The sequence below is a fragment of the Bombina bombina genome, chromosome 5 (genome assembly GCF_027579735.1).
Source record: "Bombina bombina isolate aBomBom1 chromosome 5, aBomBom1.pri, whole genome shotgun sequence".
NCBI lineage: Eukaryota > Metazoa > Chordata > Amphibia > Anura > Bombinatoridae > Bombina > Bombina bombina.
The window spans coordinates 26540228-26566445 of record NC_069503.1 but is presented as its reverse complement, the minus strand read 5'-3'; the positions used below and the strand labels follow the sequence as shown (position 1 = coordinate 26566445).

Sequence of the window (26218 nt, the reverse complement as noted above, 5' to 3'; positions counted from 1 at the left end):
TGAGAAAAACTGAGGTGCACATATATAGAGGAACAAAGGACAGCAGGAGAGCACTTCTAATATGGAGATTTTGTAACTGGGAATTAGAAAGTATTATTTACAACAGGATCCTTTTTTGACTCTTCTATTTAGGGAGTTTGTCCTCTTTAGGAGATTTTTTTTAAAATGTTTCAACACAGTGCATATAAAGTTTATTTTATGTGTAAATATTTGGTGTTTTTGTGATACCTGACTGACATGGGATACCTTTTTTTAACCTTCTAAACATGTGAATGGCTTTTCTCCTGTGTGAATCCTTTCATGAGCTTTCAGACTACTCTTTAGTGTAAAACATTTCCCACACTCTGTGCATGTGAATCCTTTCATGAGTTTTTAGATCACTCTTTAGTGTAAATCCTTTTCCACACTCTGTACATGTGAAAGGTTTTTCTCCTGTGTGAATCCTTTCATGACTTTTTAGATTCCTTATTTGTGTAAAACTTTTCCCACACTCTGTACACGTGAAAGGCTTTTCTCCTGTGTGAATCCTTTCATGAGTTTTCAGACTATTTATTTGTGTAAAACATTTTCCACACTTTGTACATGTGAAAGGTTTTTCCCCTGTGTGCATCCTTTCATGTTTTCTCAGATTACTCTTATCTGTAAAACATTTTCCACAATCTGTACACGTGAAAGGCTTTTTCCCTGTGTGAATCCTTTTATGAGTTTTTAGATCACTCTTTAGTGTAAATCCTTTTCCACACATTGTACATGTGAAAGGTTTTTCTCCTGTGTGAATCCTTTCATGAGTTTTCAGTTGACTCTTTAGTGTAAAACATTTCCCACACTCTGTGCATGTGAAAGGTTTTTCTCCTGTGTGAATCCTTTCATGAGTTTTCAGACTACTCTTTAGTGTAAAACATTTCCCACACTTTGTGCATGTGAAAGGTTTTTCTCCTGTGTGACTCATTTCATGCCTTTTCAGATCACTCTTTACTGTAAAAGATTTCCCACACTCTGTACATATGAAAGGTTTTTCTCCTGTGTGAATCCTTTCATGAGTTTTTAGATCACTCTTTAGTGTAAATCCTTTTCCACACTCTGTACATGTGAAAAGTTTTTCTCCTGTGTGAATCCTTTCATGAGTTTTTAGATCACTCTTTAGTGTAAATCCTTTTCCACACTCTGTACATGTGAAAGGTTTTTCTCCTGTGTGAATCCTTTCATGAGTTTTCAGTTGACTCTTTAGTGTAAAACATATCCCACACTCTGTGCATGTAAAAGGTTTTTCTCCTGTGTGAATCCTTTCATGAGTTTTCAGACTACTTTTTTGTGTAAAACATTTCCCACACTCTGTGCATGTGAAAGGTTTTTCTCCTGTGTGACTCCTTTCATGCTTTTTCAAATCACTCTTTACTGTAAAAGATTTCCCACACTCTGTACATGTGAAAGGTTTTTCTCCTGTGTGAATCCTTTCATGAGCTTTCAGACTACTCTTTAGTGTAAAACATTTTCCACACTCTGTACATGGGAAAGGGTTTTCTCCTGTGTGACTCATTTCATGAGTTTTTAGATCATTCTTTAGTGTAAATCCTTTTCCACACTCTGCACATGTGAAAGGTTTTTCTCCTGTGTGAATCCTTTCATGACTTTTTAGATTCCTTATTTGTGTAAAACTTTTTCCACACTCTGTACATGTGAAAGGCTTTTCGCCTGTGTGAATCATTTCATGAGTTTTCAGACTATTTATTTGTGTAAAACATTTTCCACACTCTGTACATGTGAAAGGCTTTTCCCCTGTGTGCATCCTTTCATGTCTTCTCAGATTACTCCTATCTGTAAAACATTTTCCACAATCTGTACACGTGAAAGGCTTTTTCCCTATGTGAATCCTTTCATGAGTTTTCAGATGACTTATTCGTCCAAAACATTTTCCACACTCTGTACATGTGAAAGGCTTTTCTCCTGTGTGACTCATTTCATGAGTTTTCAGATCACTCTTCTGTGTAAAACTTTTTCCACACTCATTACATGTGAAAGGTTTCTCCCCTGTGTGGGTCTTTTTATGATACTTAAGGCTCCCTTTAGATGTGAAGCTTTTCTCACATTCTGTACATTTGAATGGTTTCTTATTTGTATGAATAATTTGGCTAGACTTAAGACTTTTCCCTTCTTTCATATGTTTTGAGTACTCAGTAAATGTGTGTGGTTTATCCTCTGGGATAATCATTTCACTAGATAAGGCATACATGTTGTCCTCTTGTTTGATGACTAAATTACTCTCTGTACATATTGATTGCTGCCCAGTTCCAGCCAATTCACCATCTCCTTCAAATATCTGCTGTGATATCTCCAATGTTTGTGAAGAGTCATTAGTGTCTAAGACTTTTGGAGTTTGCGGTATCATTCTGATGCTTCCTGTAGTGATGGATGGATATGAACTATTCAAGTGATTGTCTACATAAAAGGAAAATTAATAAAGAAAATAAATTTCATATTAAAATGGAATGAGAATCTAATAAATATATCTGTATAATTAATTACTACATAATTATAATTAAATGCAGATAATATACTAAATATGGGCTATACTGTATTTATATTAAAATGTAATTAATCATATAGCTACATTTACATTTGATTATTATTCCATCAGACTGCTATTCACAAGGTATGTGATATTAAGATGATAACTGAAAAAGGTGGCAATATTATATCAGGATATGAACTAAAATATTAATTAAATTCATGCTGAAAGTATTAAAATCCTTTTAAGTCCTCTCAGAAAAATGTGACTTTTAAATGCATCTTTTAAAATAGCATAAGTGGAATGCCATAATTATTATTATTTATTATTATTATCATTTATTTGTATAGTGCCGCCAAATTCCGTAGCGCTGGGTACAATGATAGGGGTATACAATGACAAAGATTTGTGATTCAATACAAAACATAACAAGACTAAACAAATCTAGCACAGGAGGAAGAGGGCCCTACTCCGGAGAGCTCACAGTCTATAGGTTTAGGGTGCAGAGACATAAGGTTGGGGTAGCTTGTTACATCGGTTGTATTTGCAGCAGTGAGTCAGGCAGTTCATGTACATGGAAACCAAGGGAATAACCCAATAGGGGGCTGTCAGGGAACATCACTCATTTGTGTTGCACACTTTACCTATGTACTTATTTCACACCACTTGTAATTTTGCTAACATTATTTTTGCTAACATAAGTTTCTGTCTGTTCTGCCTGTGTTCCACACCTGCTTCCTGTAGCCTAACCACAACGCTCAGAGCTAAGTTCCATGACCCACATACACTGTCTATATGATATCCTGTAAGCTGCAAAATACATTTTTTTCTCTGCTACAAAATACATTTTTTTCTCCTCCTTCATGTCTTTTTTTTCATATATGATTATGCTATGGCTTGGCCAATAAGATGATGCTACGCACCAGAAATGCCCACGTGTGCCCAAATGTATCCACGTCTATATATTGTGCTTTTGGGTTCACAATAAACGAAACCTTTGCTAATGATAACCTGCCTGTGTGTGTTATTTTGGTAATTGTTTCCCAGACGTCTGAGAAGGTCACTGTTTTCATCCAAGACTCATCTTCCAATATTGTCCCGGGATAATAATTCCTAACAATCTGGTGTCAGAAGCTGGGATTGACCACTAAAAAGGGACCCTCGACGGGGTGAGTAATTTTGTCTAAAATTTTGTGACTTGATTTCTGTACCCTGTTGGGGGGGGCCCGTTAAGGTCAATACAGTTATTTGGGGAATTTTTTTTTTGTCTTTGGTAGAACCCGGGTGGGTAAAAAAAAGTGTCTAGGGAGACCTCCATGGAGCTTAAGTTTAAGGTTTAATTTGGCCCTCTGAAGTCTTGGTTGAGACCAGTACCTTATTGCTGCTATTTATGTTTTGTCTTGTTATTGCAACTCTATTATAAGTACATATACGCAGGTGTAAGACGCACCGTTTACCGTGTCGAAAGTCACTGCCTAATGATGCACGGATAAACAATAGCACGGTGACACCTGTATAGAATGTGCACTTTTGCTTCATATTGTAATTGTTCTGTTATTTGAGTCATATGTATCATGAAATTATTTGTTTTATATGTTCTGTATTACTCATATTGTATACTGTTTGTATTTTAATATTGCGATTCTATTATGAGGACATAGACACAACTCGTGTCCTGTGTTCACTATCGCTCACCATTTCTTATTGTATTTTCATTGTATATTTCATTGCTGCTATTTTATTATAAGGACATAAGGTTCATCTTGTGTCTACTATTGCATGAGTTAGTGGAGACAACAACTGACTTTAAGTACTGAGATACTCCGTCCTGGCTAGCAGTTTTGAAGACTACATGTAACAGTGTATGAAACAGCTGTTGTTAGTGACGGATTAGTCAGAACTTGGCTCCATTAGACGCTAAATCCCTTTGATTGTGTGTGTGTGTAAGGCTATTACTGGTCAGGGGTCATGGGGACCGGTCAAAGTAAACAAAGCCAAACTGAGGGAGAAACATGTAAACAATATGTGGCCAGACAGGAGGATATTGGGTGGGCAATGGTCATCCCATTTTTAGATGACGTCAGTGGCTATACAGAGTATATAGATCCAAGAAATGCATTTCCTAGGAATGGTTGTAATTGTAAATTTCATAAAGACATGTTAAGAGGTTTGTGTTTGGGAAATGAAAAAGCATTTGATTTGTATACAGGAGATCCCGATTGGGACATGCAATACATGAGACAAGCTGCTGAGTATTGGTTAAAATATTGTGACAGATATAAATTCAGTGGTAATAATAGACACAGTAAAATAGATAAATCTAAACTTTCTAGAATTATTTTACGTCCTCCTCCAATAGTCTATGCGAAAAATGTCCCAGATACAATAGCCACTGCCCCTATGGCTGCGCCACCGCCATATGCGGGAATATATCCAAGTGTTACTAAATATAATGACGAAGATTTAATTGTGGCTTACAATACAACCAGAACACGTCCACCCCCTCCACTTCATGGAGATGTACAGGGGGCTGAGGCACCTGATGATGTAAGTGTCCAGGAGCCTCATAGAATTGAGCCTGCAAGAGAAGCACAAAATGTTGTAGTTACATCTGGTGGCCGTGTTAGCACTCGCCCAAGGAGATATAGTGACTCCGACTACCGCCCACGTCCGAATGTAACTTTGCCAGTCCATGGAATTCACACTCCCGAGTCTCCAGACGTCTCTGTCTGCAATGAGACCAAACAACAATTAATGCCTTGGGTACCACAACCTATTCAAAAACATGAAGATGCAAATTGGGCAGACCCCCGTTGCATCTCTGGCACCAGTGCCATAAGTACTATGCCATATTTAATTGCTGGGGACCAAATGATTATCAAACCCCTCACGGCAGGTGAATTAAGTGATATTACCAGGGACTGCCCCGACCCTTTAAGACAACCTGCTGCCTGTATCCTTCACCTTAAGCGATATTTACAGGGAGCCATGTATACACAAACTGACATTAAAATGATAATTGATAAATTGTATAATTATAACGAAAATGATGAATGGGATTGGACTAAAGTTCCTACAATACACACAAATGACACAAGCACCTCAGTCACTTCATATGGTTTAGCAAACCCAGTAACTAGGGCAACCATGTGGACAGAATTAGAAACTGAAATAAAACGCTGTAGTAAGACACAGCAATCTATGACCTAGATTTGGAGTTCGGCGGTAGCCGTGAAAACCAGCGTTAGAGGCTCCTAACGCTGGTTTTAGGCTACCGCCGGTATTTAGAGTCATGTAGGTAAGGGTCTAACGCTCACTTTTCAGCCGCGACTTTTCCATACCGCAGATCCCCCTACGCCATTTGCGTATCCTATCTTTTCAATGGGATCTTCCTAACTCCGGTATTTAGAGTCGTTTCTGCAGTGAGCGTTAGAGCTCTAACGACAAAACTCCAGCCGCAGAAAAAAAGCAGGAGTTAAGAGCTTTCTGGCTAACGCCGGTTTATAAAGCTCTTAACTACTGTACCCTAAAGTACACTAACACCCATAAACTACCTATGTACCCCTAAACCGAGGTCCCCCCACATCGCCGCCACTCGATTAAAATTTTTAACCCCTAATCTGCCGACCGCCACCTACGTTATACTTATGTACCCCTAATCTGCTGCCCCTAACACCGCCGACCCCTATATTATATTTATTAACCCCTAACTTGCCCCCCACAACGTCGCCGCAAGCTACTTAAAATAATTAACCCCTAATCTTCCGACCGCAAATCGCCGCCACCTACGTTATCCCTATGTACCCCTAATCTGCTGCCCCTAACATCGCCGACCCCTATGTTATATTTATTAACCCCTAATCTGCCCCCCACAACGTCGCCGACACCTACCTACACTTATTAACCCCTAATCTGCCGAGCGGACCTGAGCGCTACTATAATAAATGTATTAACCCCTAATCCGCCTCACTAACCCTATCATAAATAGTATTAACCCCTAATCTGCCCTCCCTAACATCGCCGACACCTACCTTCAATTATTAACCCCTAATCTGCCGACCGGAGCTCACCGCTATTCTAATAAATGGATTAACCCCTAAAGCTAAGTCTAACCCTAACACTAACACCCCCCTAACTTAAATATAATTTACATCTAACGAAATAAATTAACTCTTATTAAATAACTTATTCCTATTTAAAGCTAAATACTTACCTGTAAAATAAATCATAATATAGCTACAATATAAATTACATTTATATTATAGCTATTTTAGGATTAATATTTATTTTACAGGCAACTTTGTAATTATTTTAACCAGGTACAATAGCTATTAAATAGTTAAGAACTATTTAATAGTTACCTAGTTAAAATAATTACAAATTTACCTGTAAAATAAATCCTAACCTAAGTTATAATTAAACCTAACACTACCCTATCAATAAAATAATTAAATAAACTACCTACAATTACCTACAATTAACCTAACACTACACTATCAATAAATTAAATAAACACAATTGCTACAAATAAATTCAATTAAATAAACTATCTAAAGTACAAAAAATAAAAAAGAACTAAGTTACAGAAAATAAAAAAATATTTACAAACATAAGAAAAATATTACAACAATTTTAAACTAATTACACCTACTCTAAGCCCCCTAATAAAATAACAAAGCCCCCCAAAATAAAAAATTCCCTACCCTATTCTAAAATACAAAAATTACAAGCTCTTTTACCTTACCAGCCCTGAACAGGGCCCTTTGCGGGGCATGCCCCAAGAAGTTCAGCTCTTTTGCCTGTAAAAAAAAACATACAATACCCCCCCCCCCAACATTACAACCCACCACCCACATACCCCTAATCTAACCCAAACCCCCCTTAAATAAACCTAACACTAAGCCCCTGAAGATCTTCCTACCTTGTCTTCACCTCACCAGGTATCACCGATCCGTCCTGGCTCCAAGATCTTCATCCAACCCAAGCGGGGGTTGGCGATCCATAATCCGGTGCTCCAAAGTCTTCCTCCTATCCGGCAAGAAGAGGACATCCGGACCGGCAAACATCTTCTCCAAGCGGCATCTTCTATGTTCTTCCATCCGATGACGACCGGCTCCATCTTGAAGACCTCCAGCGCGGATCCATCCTCTTCTTCCGACGACTAGACGACGAATGACGGTTCCTTTAAGGGACGTCATCCAAGATGGCGTCCCTCGAATTCCGATTGGCTGATAGGATTCTATCAGCGAATCGGAATTAAGGTAGGAATTTTCTGATTGGCTGATGGAATCAGCCAATCAGAATCAAGTTCAATCCGATTGGCTGATCCAATCAGCCAATCAGATTGAGCTCGCATTCTATTGGCTGTTCCGATCAGCCAATAGAATGCGAGCTCAATCTGATTGGCTGATTGGATCAGCCAATCGGATTGAACTTGATTCTGATTGGCTGATTCCATCAGCCAATCAGAAAATTCCTACCTTAATTCCGATTGGCTGATAGAATCCTATCAGCCAATCGGAATTCGAGGGACGCCATCTTGGATGACGTCCCTTAAAGGAACCGTCATTCGTCGTCTAGTCGTCGGAAGAAGAGGATGGATCCGCGCTGGAGGTCTTCAAGATGGAGCCGGTCGTCATCGGATGGAAGAACATAGAAGATGCCGCTTGGAGAAGATGTTTGCCGGTCCGGATGTCCTCTTCTTGCCGGATAGGAGGAAGACTTTGGAGCACCGGATTATGGATCGCCAACCCCCGCTTGGGTTGGATGAAGATCTTGGAGCCAGGACGGATCGGTGATACCTGGTGAGGTGAAGACAAGGTAGGAAGATCTTCAGGGGCTTAGTGTTAGGTTTATTTAAGGGGGGTTTGGGTTAGATTAGGGGTATGTGGGTGGTGGGTTGTAATGTTGGGGGGGGGGGTATTGTATGTTTTTTTTTACAGGCAAAAGAGCTGAACTTCTTGGGGCATGCCCCGCAAAGGGCCCTGTTCAGGGCTGGTAAGGTAAAAGAGCTTGTAATTTTTGTATTTTAGAATAGGGTAGGGAATTTTTTATTTTGGGGGGCTTTGTTATTTTATTAGGGGGCTTAGAGTAGGTGTAATTAGTTTAAAATTGTTGTAATATTTTTCTTATGTTTGTAAATATTTTTTTATTTTCTGTAACTTAGTTCTTTTTTATTTTTTGTACTTTAGATAGTTTATTTAATTGAATTTATTTGTAGCAATTGTGTTTATTTAATTTATTGATAGTGTAGTGTTAGGTTAATTGTAGGTAATTGTAGGTAGTTTATTTAATTATTTTATTGATAGGGTAGTGTTAGGTTTAATTATAACTTAGGTTAGGATTTATTTTACAGGTAAATTTGTAATTATTTTAACTAGGTAACTATTAAATAGTTCTTAACTATTTAATAGCTATTGTACCTGGTTAAAATAATTACAAAGTTGCCTGTAAAATAAATATTAATCCTAAAATAGCTATAATATAAATGTAATTTATATTGTAGCTATATTATGATTTATTTTACAGGTAAGTATTTAGCTTTAAATAGGAATAAGTTATTTAATAAGAGTTAATTTATTTCGTTAGATGTAAATTATATTTAAGTTAGGGGGGTGTTAGTGTTAGGGTTAGACTTAGCTTTAGGGGTTAATCCATTTATTAGAATAGCGGTGAGCTCCGGTCGGCAGATTAGGGGTTAATAATTGAAGGTAGGTGTCGGCGATGTTAGGGAGGGCAGATTAGGGGTTAATACTATTTATGATAGGGTTAGTGAGGCGGATTAGGGGTTAATACATTTATTATAGTAGCGCTCAGGTCCGCTCGGCAGATTAGGGGTTAATAAGTGTAGGTAGGTGTCGGCGACGTTGTGGGGGGCAGATTAGGGGTTAATAAATATAACATAGGGGTCGGCGATGTTAGGGCAGCAGATTAGGGGTACATAGGGATAACGTAGGTGGCGGCGGTTTACGGAGCGGCAGATTAGGGGTTAAAAGTGTAATGCAGGGGTCAGCGATAGCGGGGGCGGCAGAATAGGGGTTAATAAGTGTAAGGTTAGGGGTGTTTAGACTCGGGGTACATGTTAGGGTGTTAGGTGCAGACGTAGGAAGTGTTTCCCCATAGGAAACAATGGGGCTGCGTTAGGAGCTGAACGCGGCTTTTTTGCAGGTGTTAGGTTTTTTTTCAGCTCAAACAGCCCCATTGTTTCCTATGGGAGAATCGTGCACGAGCACGTTTTTGAGGCTGGCCGCGTCCGTAAGCAACTCTGGTATCGAGAGTTGCATTTGCGGTAAAAATGCTCTACGCTCCTTTTTTGGAGCCTAACGCAGCATTTTTTTGGACTCTCGATACCAGAGTTAATTTTATGGTGCGGCCAGAAAAAAACCCGCGGAGCGTTAACAGCCCTTTTACCGCCGAACTCCAAATCTAGGCCTATGAGTGCAGTTTTAGCATGTAAACAGAAACCTGACGAGGCAATTTTAGACTTTGCTAAAAGATTTTTTAAATGTTGGGCAGAGGAAGGAGGCTTATCCTCCGGGGATGGAATGGCTGTATTAAAGAATCAGACTATGTTAGGGTGTATGACACCAACAGACAGTCTTTTGTTAAAACAACTCATACCTGATTGGCCCAAAATGACCTCAAAGGAATTATTATCAGCTATTGAGTCCCGTCATGCTGCAGGATGTTTTGATAAAAATGTTAAGGGTGCATATGTTCAGGTTAATGATAACACACTTCCACGCCATAGGCAAAGGGGGGGTAGAGTTAATCAGGACCACAGACGCAACATGTGTTTTAATTGTGGGGAAACAGGACACTGGAAAAATGAATGTCCCCATCCGCCCCGTAAGGGCAGGGATAACTTTTATCCCAGGGACAACCACCGATCACACTCACACTCACCACCTAGACGTGACAACCGACCACCACAACACAGAATACAATGGCCATAGGGCTGCCCGGAGGGAGGCACCCTACTCTTACCCAAGGTTACATCGTATTATAATCGTGAGCCCTTCGTTACTCTTAACATAGAGGGCTCCGAATTACAATTCCTCGTAGATACGGGAGCTACTTGCTCCACTATCTCGGGCGAATTATACGATGGACCCTTGCGAGAGTCTAATCCCTCTGTGGGAATCACAGGTGTGCCAATTCCTACCTTCCGCACTCCACTCCTCACAGTTCAAATACCCGACTCTCCCAAAACTTTGTCCCACTCGTTCCACATTATCCGGGGTTGCCCCTTTAGTCTCCTTGGTCGAGACTTGATGGGTAAACTGGGAATAATGATGACAATATCACGGAACGGTGGCATGACGGTCGACTTTGACCTCAGTGAATCAGGCGAATCGCCCGAGGAATCACTGTCGTCGGAGACGGCCATGTTAAGCAATCAGATACATCAGGTTACTGACCATGTCCGTAATCTGCCTTCAGCCACAGATTTTGACACTCTCTTTGACAGCATTCCCCCTACCTTATGGTCAACAGGACCATATGATACGGGGACCATAGACTGCACCCCATATAGGGCAACGTTGCGTGAAGACTGCTCCCCAGTTTTCATTAAACAATACCCTATTAGTGACGACAAGCTGGAGGGCATAGGCCCCATGATAAAGGTATTTCTGGAGAAAGGTATTCTGAAACATACCATCTCCCCATATAACACACCCATTAACCCCTTGCCTAAGCCGGCGGGCGGTTATCGTTTTATTCAAGACCTAAGGGCCGTGAATAAATTAATTATACCTCTCCCTCCCTTAGTCCCGGATGTGACCGCACTACTTACGGCCATTCCACACAATGCAGAAATTTTTTCTACCATTGATTTGGCTAATGCTTTCTTCTCTGTACCCGTTGATGTGGACACTCAACAGTTGTTCAGTTTCACGTACAGGGGGCTTCAGATGACCTGGAAAAAAATGCCCCAAGGATTTACCGATAGTCCGGCCGCATTCGGCCTAGTCCTCAATACCATGCTCAAAAGCTGGACCAGCCCCTGTGGTTCCGTCCTTTTGCAATATGTTGATGACCTGTTATTGTGTAGTACTTCATGCGAGGCAGGGGAAAAGGACCTAGTGGACCTTTTGTTGTTCCTCGCCCATGAAGGGCTCAAGGTGTCTAAACAGAAACTGCAAATCTGTCAGCCACAAGTTGAGTACTTAGGCTTTGTCCTGTCCAAAGGCAAACGAGAACTCAGTGCAAAAAGAGTAAAAGCCCTCTCTAAACAGTTTTACCTGCTGGTCATAGTTGACCAATTTTCTCGCTGGCCTGAGGCCTTTCCTACCACTAGGGAAGACGCAAAAACAGTAGTGAAACACCTTTGCACTGATGTCATTCCCAGATTTGGTTGCCCCCTGCAGATTAACTCAGACAATGGCCCAGCTTTTGTTAGTAAGGTATTGCAGGAATTGGTAACTCACTTACAGATAAAATGGAAGTTTCACATACCATATCACCCCCAGAGCTCAGGGGTGGTAGAAAGGATGAACCGGACCATTAAGGAAAAACTCCTTAAGGCCACGGGAGGGAATTGGGTCAAATGGCAGGATCATTTACCTGCAGTCTTAGCTGAGGTACGGATGTCCCCAAGTAAATCCACTCAGCTGTCTCCTTTTGAGATTTTAATGGGTAGACCGTTCCCCACTCCCTGGGTCAGGAACCCATACATAGTCACTGGTGATTTAGATTTAATCAGGGAACGATATGTACATGAATTAATCTCTGTTTTGAATGGCAACTATGGTGATGTGGCTTCTCGTTTTCCTCTTCCCTCACAGGAACCAACCCACAGCTTCAAGGTCGGAGACACAGTGTGCATCAGACAGCTGAATAAAGCAAAGAAGGGAGGCTTCCCATACGGTCCACCTACCGAAGTTGTGGCCATCACTCGTACTGCCATCCTCACAGCCCAGGAGCCCATCTGGATCCACGCATCTAGGGTAAAGCTCTGTCCAAAGAGGGGTGAAGCTGGCTGTCTAGTCCCTTCTGAAACATCTGTACCACCAGTCCAGGACATCTCAGACAACAGTTGTGCCTAAAGAGGGGTGAAGTGTTCACAAAGTCCCTTCTGTAACATCTATATCCACAGCACGTTTCTGCAACAACATGATCGCCATTCAGGGGTCCCCCTGTTTGGTATACCTGTACCTCCTTTCCTCCTTGCTCTTGGTTGCAATACCCGGATGGATAATAGCCTCCTGCTATTATGAGACACCGGACGAACAATATGGTATTGCCCCTGTTTGCAATTACTTCATCACTCCCCCTGACTCACCCCAGAAACAAAACACAACCAAGAACTCAACAACCCTGCCAACACCACATGTTCCAGCCCTCTGTAGAGCCCAAAGGTCAGCAGACCGGACCCCTTTCAGGGTGATCGAGCACATACCCTCAAAAATGGCCATTACACAAACCACATCACCACGCTCTACAACCTTTTGGTACAATTCTTCAAATCTCCACGTTGCCACTTATGCCTTTGACTATTGTGACATTATTCTATGCCCCAGGGATGTAGTAACACAGTGTAATATTTACCACGATATCCCTTCCAGGTCATTCTATATGTGTCTAGGGAGGGATGATACTAGTAATGATGATTGTAAATACTCGAATGCTGATGGGTGGGATGCAGATGGAGGCCTTAGATGGGGAAGTGTTATATTCACCGAGAAAGATAGAATTAGGAGATCCTTAATGGAAAGAATGACCCTTTCTAAGTCCGGACTTTGCCTTTCGGCAGGTAAACCAGGACAGAGTATGAAACTTACTTTGACTATTGAAAACCCCAGTCCAATTGATAGTGGCCCTTATATGCTCTCTTTTTGGGAAAGAGGGGCCTTATCCCGAGATAAGGGTGGTTTCCAGCTTCAAGATATGGTTAATTCCTCTGAATGGAACAAAATTAATACCCAGTCCCCATCTCAGGGCATGATTGCTATAGCTGATCCCTCACCAAGAGATACTATGGCCTTAGAAACAGGTTATTCAGATAAAAACCTTTGGTTAGAATGGATGGCCTTTTCGGCCAAACAAAATAATAGATCAAATTGTTATGTTTGTGGTAATGCCCGGCCCCATTTAGGTACTGTCCCCCTTAGCATCCCTAGTAACGCTGAGTCCTGCTTTCTCAGCCTGTATACTAATACCATTGTTAATCAGTCAACCTGTATTGCCTGGAAGGAAAAATACCCCATTATTACTAAAACCCCACACCTCAGTGAGGGAATTTCTATATATCCTGGTAACTACACTTGTTATAGGGGCACAGGAAAAGGTAGATTTTTAGGTAACTTTACATCTGGGTACTGTTATAAGTATAGTAACCTCAACACCTATAACCACATTCAGTCGTTAGGTGACATATATTGGATTTGCGGGGATATGAAAATCCGCATTAGGCTAGAGGGACAATGGTCTGGGGAATGTGCTCTAGCAAAAGTAATCATGCCTCTCCACATTTTAGGTGTAGATGACATACACATACACACTCACCACACCTCCTCTCATCGTACACGGAGACAGACTAAGGCTATCCCAGGTAGTTTTGACCCCCATGTATACATAGATGCTATAGGGGTCCCAAGGGGGGTCCCAAATGAATTTAAGGCCCGTGACCAGGTTAAAGCTGGATTTGAATCCATCTTCCCCATCATAACTGCCAATAAAAATGTAGACTGGATAAACTATATATTTTATAATCAACAACGTTTTGTTAATTATACCAGAGATGCCCTTAAAGGCATTGCTGAGCAACTCGGCCCAACCTCTTACATGACATTCCAAAACCGTATGGCCTTAGACATGCTTTTAGCAGAGAAAGGAGGGGTGTGTAAAGTTCTTGATGATCAAACTGGTGGGTCATGCTGTACATTCATACCAGATAATACAGGTCCCACTGGAAAAGTAACGCTTGCTATTAAGAAATTGGAAGAATTATCCATTGAATTAAAGAAAAACTCAGGTATTGATAACCCCTGGGATAAATTCTTCACTGGCTTAGGCTTCCTAGACTGGCTAAAAAATATTGGTACCTTTATTGTTTTCCTTGCTTTGTTTATACTATTCTGTTATTGTTGTTTTAAGATAGTTGTTTTCTGCATTGCTAAACATACACGCCTGCCACCCCAAACCCCTATCTCACAATACCTACAGGTTCTACCACACCAACCTACTCGAACTCCACAACATCGTCGATACCATCCTACTAATACCACATACAAAAATGTCCCATTCCACTCCAGACGTTAGTCCAGTAGTAGTCATTGTTATGACTAAAGAGGGGAATTGTCAGGGAACATCACTCATTTGTGTTGCACACTTTACCTATGTACTTATTTCACACCACTTGTAATTTTGCTAACATTATTTTTGCTAACATAAGTTTCTGTCTGTTCTGCCTGTGTTCCACACCTGCTTCCTGTAGCCTAACCACAACGCTCAGAGCTAAGTTCCATGACCCACATACACTGTCTATATGATATCCTGTAAGCTGCAAAATACATTTTTTTCTCTGCTACAAAATACATTTTTTTCTCCTCCTTCATGTCTGTCTTTTTTTTCATATATGATTATGCTACGGCTTGGCCAATAAGATGATGCTACGCACCAGAAATGCCCACGTGTGCCCAAATGTATCCACGTCTATATATTGTGCTTTTGGGTTCACAATAAACGAAACCTTTGCTAATGATAACCTGCCTGTGTGTGTTATTTTGGTAATTGTTTCCCAGACGTCTGAGAAGGTCACTGTTTTCATCCAAGACTCATCTTCCAATATTGTCCCGGGATAATAATTCCTAACAGGGGCGCTACTAAGAATGATATATAATCAGTATATGGGCCCACGTAACCCTATGTAGATGTTACAGAGCAAAAATCATAGAAGTGCTAACAAAACATAACATATCATAAATGCAATAAGGTGTATGTATGCACAGTGTTATATACCCCAGTCCTAGATCAGGATAAAAGGCATATACACAAAGTCCAAGATGACCCGAAGTAGTCATCTGGGTTGCTGAGAAAGCCAGCCTGCCTCTATTGGCACAACTGAGTGCCGCCACAGAATGTGAGTACCCTGCACGGACTGCATATTTATCTGTGTACCCCTACAGATTCACACAGTGGTGTGCTTTTGTTTGCACTTAGCTCCTGTTCCCATATTGCTGGATCCAGTGTACACAGTCCGTTGAGAGATAGAGCCCTCTACCCGGGTGTCCTGGTTTGCCGGTTCAGCCAGCTGGTTTGCTGTGAATACCAGCCTGCCCCTATAGGCACACTGGAGTGCCTTTTCACATTGTGAGTACCCTGCACATGTATGATACCTGTTGTTGGCTGTTTCAGATTCACACATACGGCGCCTCTTTCCTTGTGTTTGATTCTAGTTCATGTACATGTATTAGCTTGGTTCGGATGGAGGAGAGATGGTAAGCCTCTCTGAATAGGTGGGTTTTCAAGGATCATCTGAAGCTATACAAGGTTGGAGTTAGACTGTTGAGTGCTTTGTAGGTTAGGGCTAATACTTTAAATTGTATTCTGGAGTGTATGAGGAGCCAGTGTAGAGACTGGCAGAGCGGAGCAGCTGATGTAGATCGTCGACTTAGGTGGATGAGTCTAGCAGAAGCATTCATAATGGATTGGAGGGAGGAGAGGCGGTGTTTTGGAAGGCCAATTAAGAGTAGATTGCAATAATCAATGCGTGACAGGATGAGGGAATGAATAAGTATTTTTGTAGTTTTTTGAGTAAGGAAGGGACGAATTCTGGAAATGTTGCGTAGGTGTGAACGGCAGGATTTGGTAAGCATTTGTATATGTGGGTTGAATGTGAGTTCTGAGTCTAGTGTGACCCCAAGGCAACGGACCTGGGGTGAGGTGTTGAGAATAGTCTCCAACCATCAGAGAAATGTCAGGTGTCGGATGTGTCGAAGAGGGGGGGATAAGAAGCAGCTCAGTTTTGGACAGATTGAGTTGGAGGTAGTGTGAAGACATCCAAGAGAAAATTGCAGAGAGGCAGTCAGAAATCTGGTTGAGTAAAGAGGGAGAGATATCAGGAGAGGAAAGATAGATTTGGGTATCATCAGCATATAGGTGGTACTGGAATCCAAAGGAGGCTATCAGTTTTCCAAGGCAGGATGTATAAAGAGAGAAAAGCAAAGGACCCAAGACAGAGCTTTGCGGTACTCCAACTGAGAGAGGCATAGGATCACAAGATATGTTGTTAAAGGAAACTGAAAACGAGCGGTTTGAAAGATATGATGCAAACCAGGAGAGGGCTGTGTCTCGGATGCCAAATGAATGTAGTATTTTTAGGAGGAGAGGATGGTCAACTGTATCAAAAGCTGCAGACAGGTCAAGAAGAATTAGTAAGGAGTAATGGCCTTTTGCTTTAGCTGATAACAGGTCATTTGTTACTTTAGCAAGAGCGGTTTCTGTTGAGTGTTTAGGGCGGAAACCAGATTGTAGTGGATCAAGTAAGGAGTTAGTTGTGAGAAATTGAGTTAGCCGATTATAGACTAGTCGTTCCAATAATTTTGAAGCAAAGGGAAGTAAGGAGACCGGTTGATAGTTAGAAGGCGTGGAGGGGTCAAGCGAGGGCTTTTTTAGGATTGGTATGATTGACGCATGCTTGAAAGTGTCAGGAAATGTGCCAGCATTGAGAGATTGGTTAAAGAGATGAGTTAGGGTAGGAGTTAGTGAAGCAGAGAGAGAGGGAATAAGTCGTGAAGGAATAGGGTCAAGTGGGCAGGTTGTGAGATGAGCCGAGGATAGGAGTGCAGAGACTTCTTCCTCTGTTACAGGAGTGAACTAGTATAGATTTTTGTTAATAGAAGGGGTGGGTAGGATCGCTGGGTTTGCGGGGTGCGAGGTGCAGATCTCTTTTCTAATGTTGTCAATTTTATTTTTGAAGTGATCAGCAATAATTTGTGCAGTGAGGTTGGTAGTGGGCGAGGGGGCAGGCGGACGTAGAAGGGAGTTAAAGGTTGAGAACAGTTTTCTGGGGTTGGATGCGTGAGATGACACACGGGAGGAGAAATAGACTTGTTTTGCCAGGCTGAGCGCAGAGTTGTAGGACTTAAGGGTGAATTTATAATGTTGGAAATCAGCAAAGGTGCGTGATTTCCTCCACTGCCGTTCAGAGGCCCGTGAGCATCGCTGAAGATATCTGGTCTGTTTAGTGTGCCACGGTTGCCGTCGAGTGATTGATGTACGTCGAAGAGTGGAGGGTGCAGTTTTGTCAAGTGTTGATTTTAGTGCCGAATTATACTGTAGAGTCACGAGATTTGGACAAGAGAGGGATGAAATGTCAGATAGCAGAGGACTCAGTTGAGTGGAAAAGTCTGTGAGATCCAAGTCATTTAAATTCCTGTGAGGTAGCAGAAAGAAAGTTAATAGATGGTGGTCAGAGAGAGGAAAGGGGAAGTTAAGGGAGTTGGAAACAGCGCAGAGATTTGTGAAGACCAGGTCTATGGAGTTGCCTTCACAGTGTGTTGTCCTCTGGGACAGGCCTAAAGAGGTGGTAAGGGATAGAAGTTTAGAGGCAGCAGGCGTGTTAGGCTTATCAAGGGGTATGTTGAAGTCCCCTAAGATGAGAGAAGGGACATTAGAAGAGAGAAAATGTGGAAGCCAGGCTTCAAAGTGGTCCAGAAATTGTGATGCTGGGCCAGGGGGCCGATAGATAACTGCAACACGAAGAGCTATAGGGGAGAAGAGGCGGATAGCGTGAACTTCAAAAGATAAGAAGGAAAGCGAGGGGGGTGAAGGAATGCAGTGAAAGGTACTGTGTGGAGACATGAGAATTCCTACTCCTCCTCCTTGTTTGTCTCCAGGCCTGGGAGTGTGACTGAAGTGCAGGCCGCCATAGGACAGAGAGGCTACAGCAGTTGTGTTAGAGGAGGAAAGCCAAGTTTCAGTGAGGGCTAACAGGTTAAGTGAACGTGAAATAAATAGGTCGTGAATAGATGTATGCTTATTGCATACCGAGCGTGCATTCCAAAGGGCACACAAGAATTGGGGTATACTAATAGAGGTGCAGTTAATGAGGTTTAGAGGGTTACATTTGCAAGGTGTATGAGGTGTCATTTGGGGTAGTGATCTGAGGGTGATTTTGAAATACTCAGGCTCGGTCAAATTGGATAATACCATATTCATATTGACCAGATAAGTTTTTCAATACTAGAAAATATAGTGTATTAACTGAACACTTTAAAAATATGTATTTTCTGTAGCAGTATTTGATAATGAAACTGCATTTCTGTGTCTGCTGCCCCCGATGGGCTAAAATGAGTATTACAGCCAGAAGGGTTGGCTGTTAAGAGATATACATTTCCAAGGGCCAATGAGGGACAAGCTCCGACAGGGCGTAAACAAATTCTATTTGAGTGGTTCAGAGAATGAAGGAGTGGCTTATCATTGATATAGGCTTACACACATGACAAGAAGAGAGAATCACTTGACTAACAGAGAAATACACAGACTTTGGGCTAGTATTTTCTCTGACATTTTGTTGGGACCCTTTCTTTTGGATGAGAAAAATAATTTTGTGATCTGTACCCTTGCAAATAATGGAATATACCTTCACATATGACCAATAGAATATTGGAAAAGCTCAAACTCTCAAATTTGGTTATTTGGTAATGTATGGCGATTTTTATATTTGAATAGATTTTAACAAAGGTATTCTATAACTAAATTGTAACTGTAATTTGTAAGTGTAAAATATAAAGTACAGGTAGGAGTTCTATAGTCCTGTGTAGCTTAGAAATAATTATATTGGAGCTAAATAATTTTATTGCTGGAAAAGACTTTATATACTATATTGATAATCAGTCTTATATATGGTGAAACAGTGATTTCTTAGAAATTGCACATACATTGGCTATTGTGTTGATAATATACAAATTTCTCTGGTCGTTGTTAAACATTGTAAGTTAGTGATCCATATTTTGGCATAGGACTAAGTGTTGCCAGTTAAAAACAAATTGCTCTGGTATAATTTATGTGTGATATTTTAATAGGCGATTCATTTGGAATTAACGTAAATTTTTAGAGATATATTTTATGGTCTGCTTAGTATAGAATATTGTAACAACTAAACATATATATTTGTCCATAATTAATACGCTATTTACTACATAAGCATAATCATTGTGTATATAAAGGGAAATGATCAGAACTTTGGAAATATTTTTAAGTAAATATATAATATGTTAGAGCTTACCAGTGAAGTAGAGTATAATTAATATTGTAACACGAGTTATACAACACGCTTGAATACACTGCTGAGATAATAATTACAGTGATATTCTAACAGATATAATAGTATCAACAAGGTGGATAATGTTCTCAGCCAGGGAACAAGTACATAAATATTCTGGTCAAGAGAGGTGGCATCCACCATCCTCATTTAACATTGCACAAGCAACTACACATACAGCTCTGCCCAGCTCATGCTCAACCAGTGGGGTGAGAATATGACGTCTTATTCATCACAGACTAATAATCAGTGTGAGATGTTCTGAAAGGCTAAGGAGCAGTGATCTTATGATACTTTTTAGCTTTCGGCTGTGGTTGTGTGATTTAAATAATCAGCCAAAAAACTTAATTAGTTTAATAATACTCAGTGTTAAATTAAGCACACAAATCATTGGCGGTTCTGGGGTGGGGAACACTCACTGGGGGAGTTGTGGGTGTAACACACATGGGAACAAGGTAGGCGTAAGTGTAGTTATGGGTGTTCCACTTGCTGGGTCAGGGCAGGGGAAGGTAGAGTTGCAGGTGATCTGAGAGCCGGTGTTGACACAAATGTACTTAAAAGATGCAGATATAAATATAATATTTTATGTTTGTTTAATGAGTGATCTATTCTATTTCCCAGTAATTAAAGTCAGCATAATATCTATTTTACTCACCTAACACATATGAGTTCATGCTGATAACAGGCTCCAATGGCTGTGCTCAGGAAGAAGGTTCCCTTATTCACTCCAGTTACATCAATACCTGATATCTCTCAGTGCTCTGGCCGTGTCTGTAAAAAGTATATTAAATGGTTTAGAGAGATAATAATAAATAATGGTTCTGATTAACTGTACGTATGGTATAATTAAAGGCACACATAACAATTCATGTGATACAGATCAGCAGTTTAGGTTATTACATATGTGCTATTGATTCAGCACAAGCATTTAGTACAGTTAGCCCTGAGGGTGTTACAGTTACACCTTAAATATTAATCTTTCCAGAACGTTACTTTATAAGCTCAGGAGTAGACAATCTATTTATGAGTGGGACAAAGCACAACCTTACAAATATATTATAATCATTTCCCCCCATTATTTATATCAAAGAGCAGCACTTACACAAATGTTAAATACGAGTTGTTTATATGTAATTTAAATCTAATACTACAGTATTGATATTGTACTTTCTACTAGGGTTGCACCGATACCATTTTTTTAAGACTGAGTACAAGTACCGATACTTTTTTTCAAATACTCACCGACACCAAGTACCGATACTTTTTTTCAAATACTCACCGATACCAAGTACCGATACTTTTTTTCAAATACTCACCGATACCAAGTACCGATACTTTTTTTCAAATACTCACCGATACCAAGTACCGATACTTTTTTTTTATGTCATGACAGTTTAACAAGCACAATACAGACTAATGATTTAAGATTGCTTTTTTATAATTATGAACTGTATCTCAAAAGACATTTTGAAATAATAAAACAGTTTTATGTGCTGCTTGTCACAAAGTTTACAGAACATGTTTATAAATACAAATATTGCAATAACGACAATAAATAACAGCTGCAGCAGCTGGGGCTGGAAAGCTACAATTTAAAGGGTTGATTACTGGATGCAATTGGGTTGTAGGGTGCCTATATAACTCAATCTGACATTTGTACTTATTACAAAGTAATATAATTGATTCTGAAAATATTGGGGAAGGAGTATCCCAGTAATCCTCTTTGAGAAAAAGGGGGCATTTGCATTCTACTGACTTAACAGAAAATAGGGCTGGTCTTCATATTTTTCCAGGGCTGCTTTTTATTCCCAGTCCAGCCCTGACTAAGGATGTTCCTCAGAGAACAGTATGTGTGAGCATAATTGTGCAAGATGAGAACTAGCCGTATAACAGGCAATCTAGCAATTAGAATATTTTTTCAAAAGTTAGTGGCAAGTTCTTATTAAGGAACAGAAGCATCTCTGTATGTTCAGCTATAAGTCTTTTTCTGCTATCAGTAAGGATGTTTGACGCTAAGCGGAACAGTCTTTCACTTTTCACACTACTGCATGGGTCAGAAAGATATTTTCGGGCCATTAAATCTCAGTTTGTTAACTGCCCAGTACTTCAAGGGTTTGTCTGAATGAGGTACAGTGATCTCTCCCAGGTAGGCTTCCAGCTGTAAAGTAGCAGCTGTTGGAGCACTGCTCTGACGTACAATAATACAAATAACAGCAATTTGTATTGGCAGAACAGAAGTGAACAATATTTAGTTACGTCTCCACTCCAGCTTAAAATTAAATGGGAACATGCAGTTTGAAAAACGCCACAAGATGGGGTATGGGTAGGAATTGGAGGTATCGGTTTAAGTATCGTGCATTTTCACGAGTACAAGTACTCATGCAAATACTTGGTATCGGCACCGATACCGATACTAGTATCGGTATCGGTGCAACCCTACTTTCTACAGATCCTCACTGTCAGACATTTTGTTTTTACTAAAAATAAAATGTGTAACAAAAACCACACACAAATAGTGATAATAATACAGACCAATATGCAGGAATATATCCAAAGTGACAAGAGTCTTTAATGGAGACAGAACCACAAATACAAATAGCCCATACAATGTTCCTCAATAGGAAGAGAAATAAACACATAGCATAATACTGTGTAATCTTCACTCCCCAGATGGAAGGCAGACCCAGAATACTCACATTAGTTAGAGCTTCAACAGCACAAGGTAATCAGCTCTATTGTGCAGACCCCAGGCAGACTGGATACAGACAAATGCTTAAAGCAAATGTACAATTTATTAAAAACAAAAGACAAACCTCTTGTAGATCACTAAGGGTAACCGGTACAAACATACACAGATACTATGTGTGTGATAGTCCGTTGTTACAGATCGCATGAAACCTCTTGTAGATCACTAAGGGTAACCGGTACAAACATACACAGATACTATGTGTGTGATAGTCCGTTGTTACAGACCGCATGAAACCTCTTGTAGATCACTAAGGGTAAAAGGTACAAACATACACAGATACTATGTGTGTGATAGTCCGTTGTTACAGACCGCATGAAACCTCTTGTAGATCACTAAGGGTAACAGGTACAAAAATACACAGATAATATGTGTGTGATAGTCCGTTGTTACAGACCGCATGAAACCTCTTGTACATCACTAAGGGTAACCGGTACAAACATACACAGATACTATGTGTGTGATAGTCCGTTGTTACAGACCGCATGAAACCTCTTGTAGATCACTAAGGGTAATAGGTACAAACATACACAGATACTATGTGTGTGATAGTCCGTTGTTACAGACCGCATGAAACCTCTTGTAGATCACTAAGGGTAATAGGTACAGACATACACAGATACTATGTGTGTGATAGTCCGTTGTTACAGACCGCATGAAACCTCTTGTAGATCACTAAGGGTAACAGGTACAAACATACACAGATACTATGTGTGTGATAGTCCGTTGTTATAGACCGCATGAAACCTCTTGTAGATCACTAAGGGTAACAGGTACAAACATACACAGATACTATGTGTGTGATAGTCCGTTGTTACAGACCGCATGAAACCTCTTGTAGATCACTAAGGGTAACCGGTACAAACATACACAGATACTATGCGTGTGATAGTCCGTTGTTACAGACTGCATGAAACCTCTTGTAGATCACTAAGGGTAACAGGTACAAACATATACAGATACTATGTGTGTGATAGTCCGTTATTACAGACTGCATGAAACCTCTTGTAGATCACTAAGGGTAACCGGTACAAACATACACAGATACTATGTGTGTGATAGTCCGTTGTTACAGACCGCATGAAACCTCTTGTAGATCACTAAGGGTAACCGGTACAAACATACACAGATACTATGCGTGTGATAGTCCGTTGTTACAGACTGCATGAAACCTCTTGTAGATCACTAAGGGTAACAGGTACAAACATATACAGATACTATGTGTGTGATAGTCCGTTGTTACAGACTGCATGAAACCTCTTGTAGATCACTAAGGGTAACCGGTACAAACATACACAGATACTATGTGTGTGATAGTCAGTTGTTACAGACCGCATGAAACCTCTTGTAGATCACTAAGGGTAACAGGTACAAACATACACAGATACTATGTGATAGTCCGTTGTTACAGACCGCATGAAAGCTCTTGTAGATCACTAAGGGTAACAGGTACAAACATACACAGATACTATGTGTGTGATAGTCCGTTGTTACAGACCGCATGAAACCTCTTGTAGATCACTAAGGGTAACAGGTACAAACATACACAGATACTGTGTGTGTGATAGTCCGTTGTTACAGACCGTATGAAACCTCTTGTAGATCACTAAGGGTAACAGGTACAAACATACACAGATACTATGTGTGTGATAGTCCGTTGTTACAGACCGCATGAAACCTCTTGTAGATCACTAAGGGTAACCGGTACAAACATACACAGATACTATGTGTGTGATAGTCCGTTGTTACAGACCGCATGAAGCTACACACTGTATCTGTAGTCTTTCTGTACCGGATAGGTACCCCTCCTTGTGACCAATTTGTACAATGCTTAAAAGACTCCACATTTTGTATTTGTCATGCGCTCTACACCCAGTCCTTTAACTTCTCTTGGTCAGTAGTGAGTTGTCTTAAATCACACTGCAAGGGGGGAGAGACAGGCGGTAAAATGTTAATTTTTAATTGTTATTTTGAACAGAGATAAGAAAAGGAAGCCTTTGTGTTTAAATAGATTGATAACATAATGAGATATGATCTCTCAGCAAGCTCAGCCCATTTAAAATGTTCATAAAGTAAATAATATCAAAATAAACAGATGCATACTAACAATACAACGTAATAAAACTTACTATGAATTTCTAAAGAGCAGAAGATTTATTTCTGACATTTTGTTCTGCACCTGTGTCATGTGACAGTGATCAGCCAATAACAGACTCATATCTGTATATAATATAAACTCTTGCACATGCTAAGTAGCAGCTGGTGTCACATAACCTGTATCATGTGACAGTGATCAGCCAATAACAGACTCATATCTGTATATAATATAAACTCTTGCACATGCTAAGTAGCAGCTAGTATCACATAACCTGTATCATGTGACAGTGATCAGCCAATAACAGACTCATATCTGTATATAATATAAACTCTTGCACATGCTAAGTAGCAGCTGGTGTCACATTACCTGTATCATGTGACAGTGATCAGCCAATAACAGACTCATATCTGTATATAATATAAACTCTTGCACATGCTAAGTAGCAGCTGGTGTCACATAACGTGTGTTTTATAAACATTGTGTACAATTTGTTCTGCACCTGTGTCATGTGACAGTGATCAGCCAATAACAGACTCATGTCTGTATATAATATAAACTCTTGCACATGCTAAGTAGCAGCTGGTGTCACATAACGTGTGTTTTATAAACATTGTGTACAATTTGTTCTGCACCTGTGTCATGTGACAGTGATCAGCCAATAACAGACTCATATCTGTATATAATATAAACTCTTGCACATGCTAAGTAGCAGCTGGTGTCACATAACCTGTATCATGTGACAGTGATCAGCCAATAACAGACTCATATCTGTATATAATATAAACTCTTGCACATGCTAAGTAGAAGCTGGTGTCACATAACGTGTGTTTTATAAACATTGTGTACAATTCAATAATGGGAATGAATTGAAACAGCTATTTTATATAAAAATAAACCTAAAGGTGAAATCTCCCATATATTTTATACTCTTTTATACACTGTTATAAAAAGTCATTAGAAACACATTACAAGGAACAGCAAAGTCACAATTGAACTTTCATGATTTAAATTTAATCAACTTTCTGTTTGCTTCTATTATTGAATCTGATTTGTTCTATTGGAGACCTCTGTGACAAAGCATACAATGCACTATAGTGCGCTCGCTGCTGATTAGTGGCTGCACATACAAACCTCTTGTCATTGGCTCACCTGATATGTTCAGCTAGCTCCCAGTAGTGCATTGCTGCTGCTTCAACAAAGGATACTAAAATAATTAAGCAAATTTCAAAATAGAAGTAAATTGGAAAAAACATTTTGGGTTTCTTGTTCCTTTAAGGGGACACTAAACCCAAACTGTTTCTTTAATGATACAGATAGAGCACGCAATTTTAAGCAACTCCTATTACCAATTTTTCTTTGTTCTCTTGCTATTTTTATTTAAAAAGCATGAATGTAAAACTTAAGAGCATTTTTGAGAACCTGGGTTATGCTTGCTTATTGGTTTGCTAACTGTATCCACCAATAAGCAAGCACTATCCATGGTGCTGAACCTAAAATGGGCTGGCTCCTAAGCTTTATATTCCTACTTTTTAAATAAAGATAGCAAGAGAACAAATAAAAATTGATAGTAGGAGTAAATTAGAAAGTTGCTTAAAATTG

The 26218-nt window shown here is 40.1% G+C and overlaps 2 protein-coding genes across 2 annotated transcripts in view; one reads left to right on the top strand and one right to left on the bottom strand.

Annotated features, from left to right (window-relative positions):
• Positions 1 to 26218, top strand: part of LOC128659731 (oocyte zinc finger protein XlCOF6-like) — a 665326-nt gene that overhangs the window by 163127 nt on the left and 475981 nt on the right. The gene's annotated exons all lie outside the window — the stretch shown is intronic.
• LOC128659729 (oocyte zinc finger protein XlCOF6-like) lies at positions 109 to 20532 on the bottom strand. The gene is made up of 2 exons (XM_053713308.1): positions 20431 to 20532; positions 109 to 2436 (listed from the first exon to the last, which is right to left on the bottom strand). Exons 1-2 carry the CDS (start codon positions 20447 to 20449, stop codon positions 314 to 316), a joined length of 2142 nt encoding a protein of 713 aa, XP_053569283.1. The 5' UTR covers positions 20450 to 20532; the 3' UTR covers positions 109 to 313.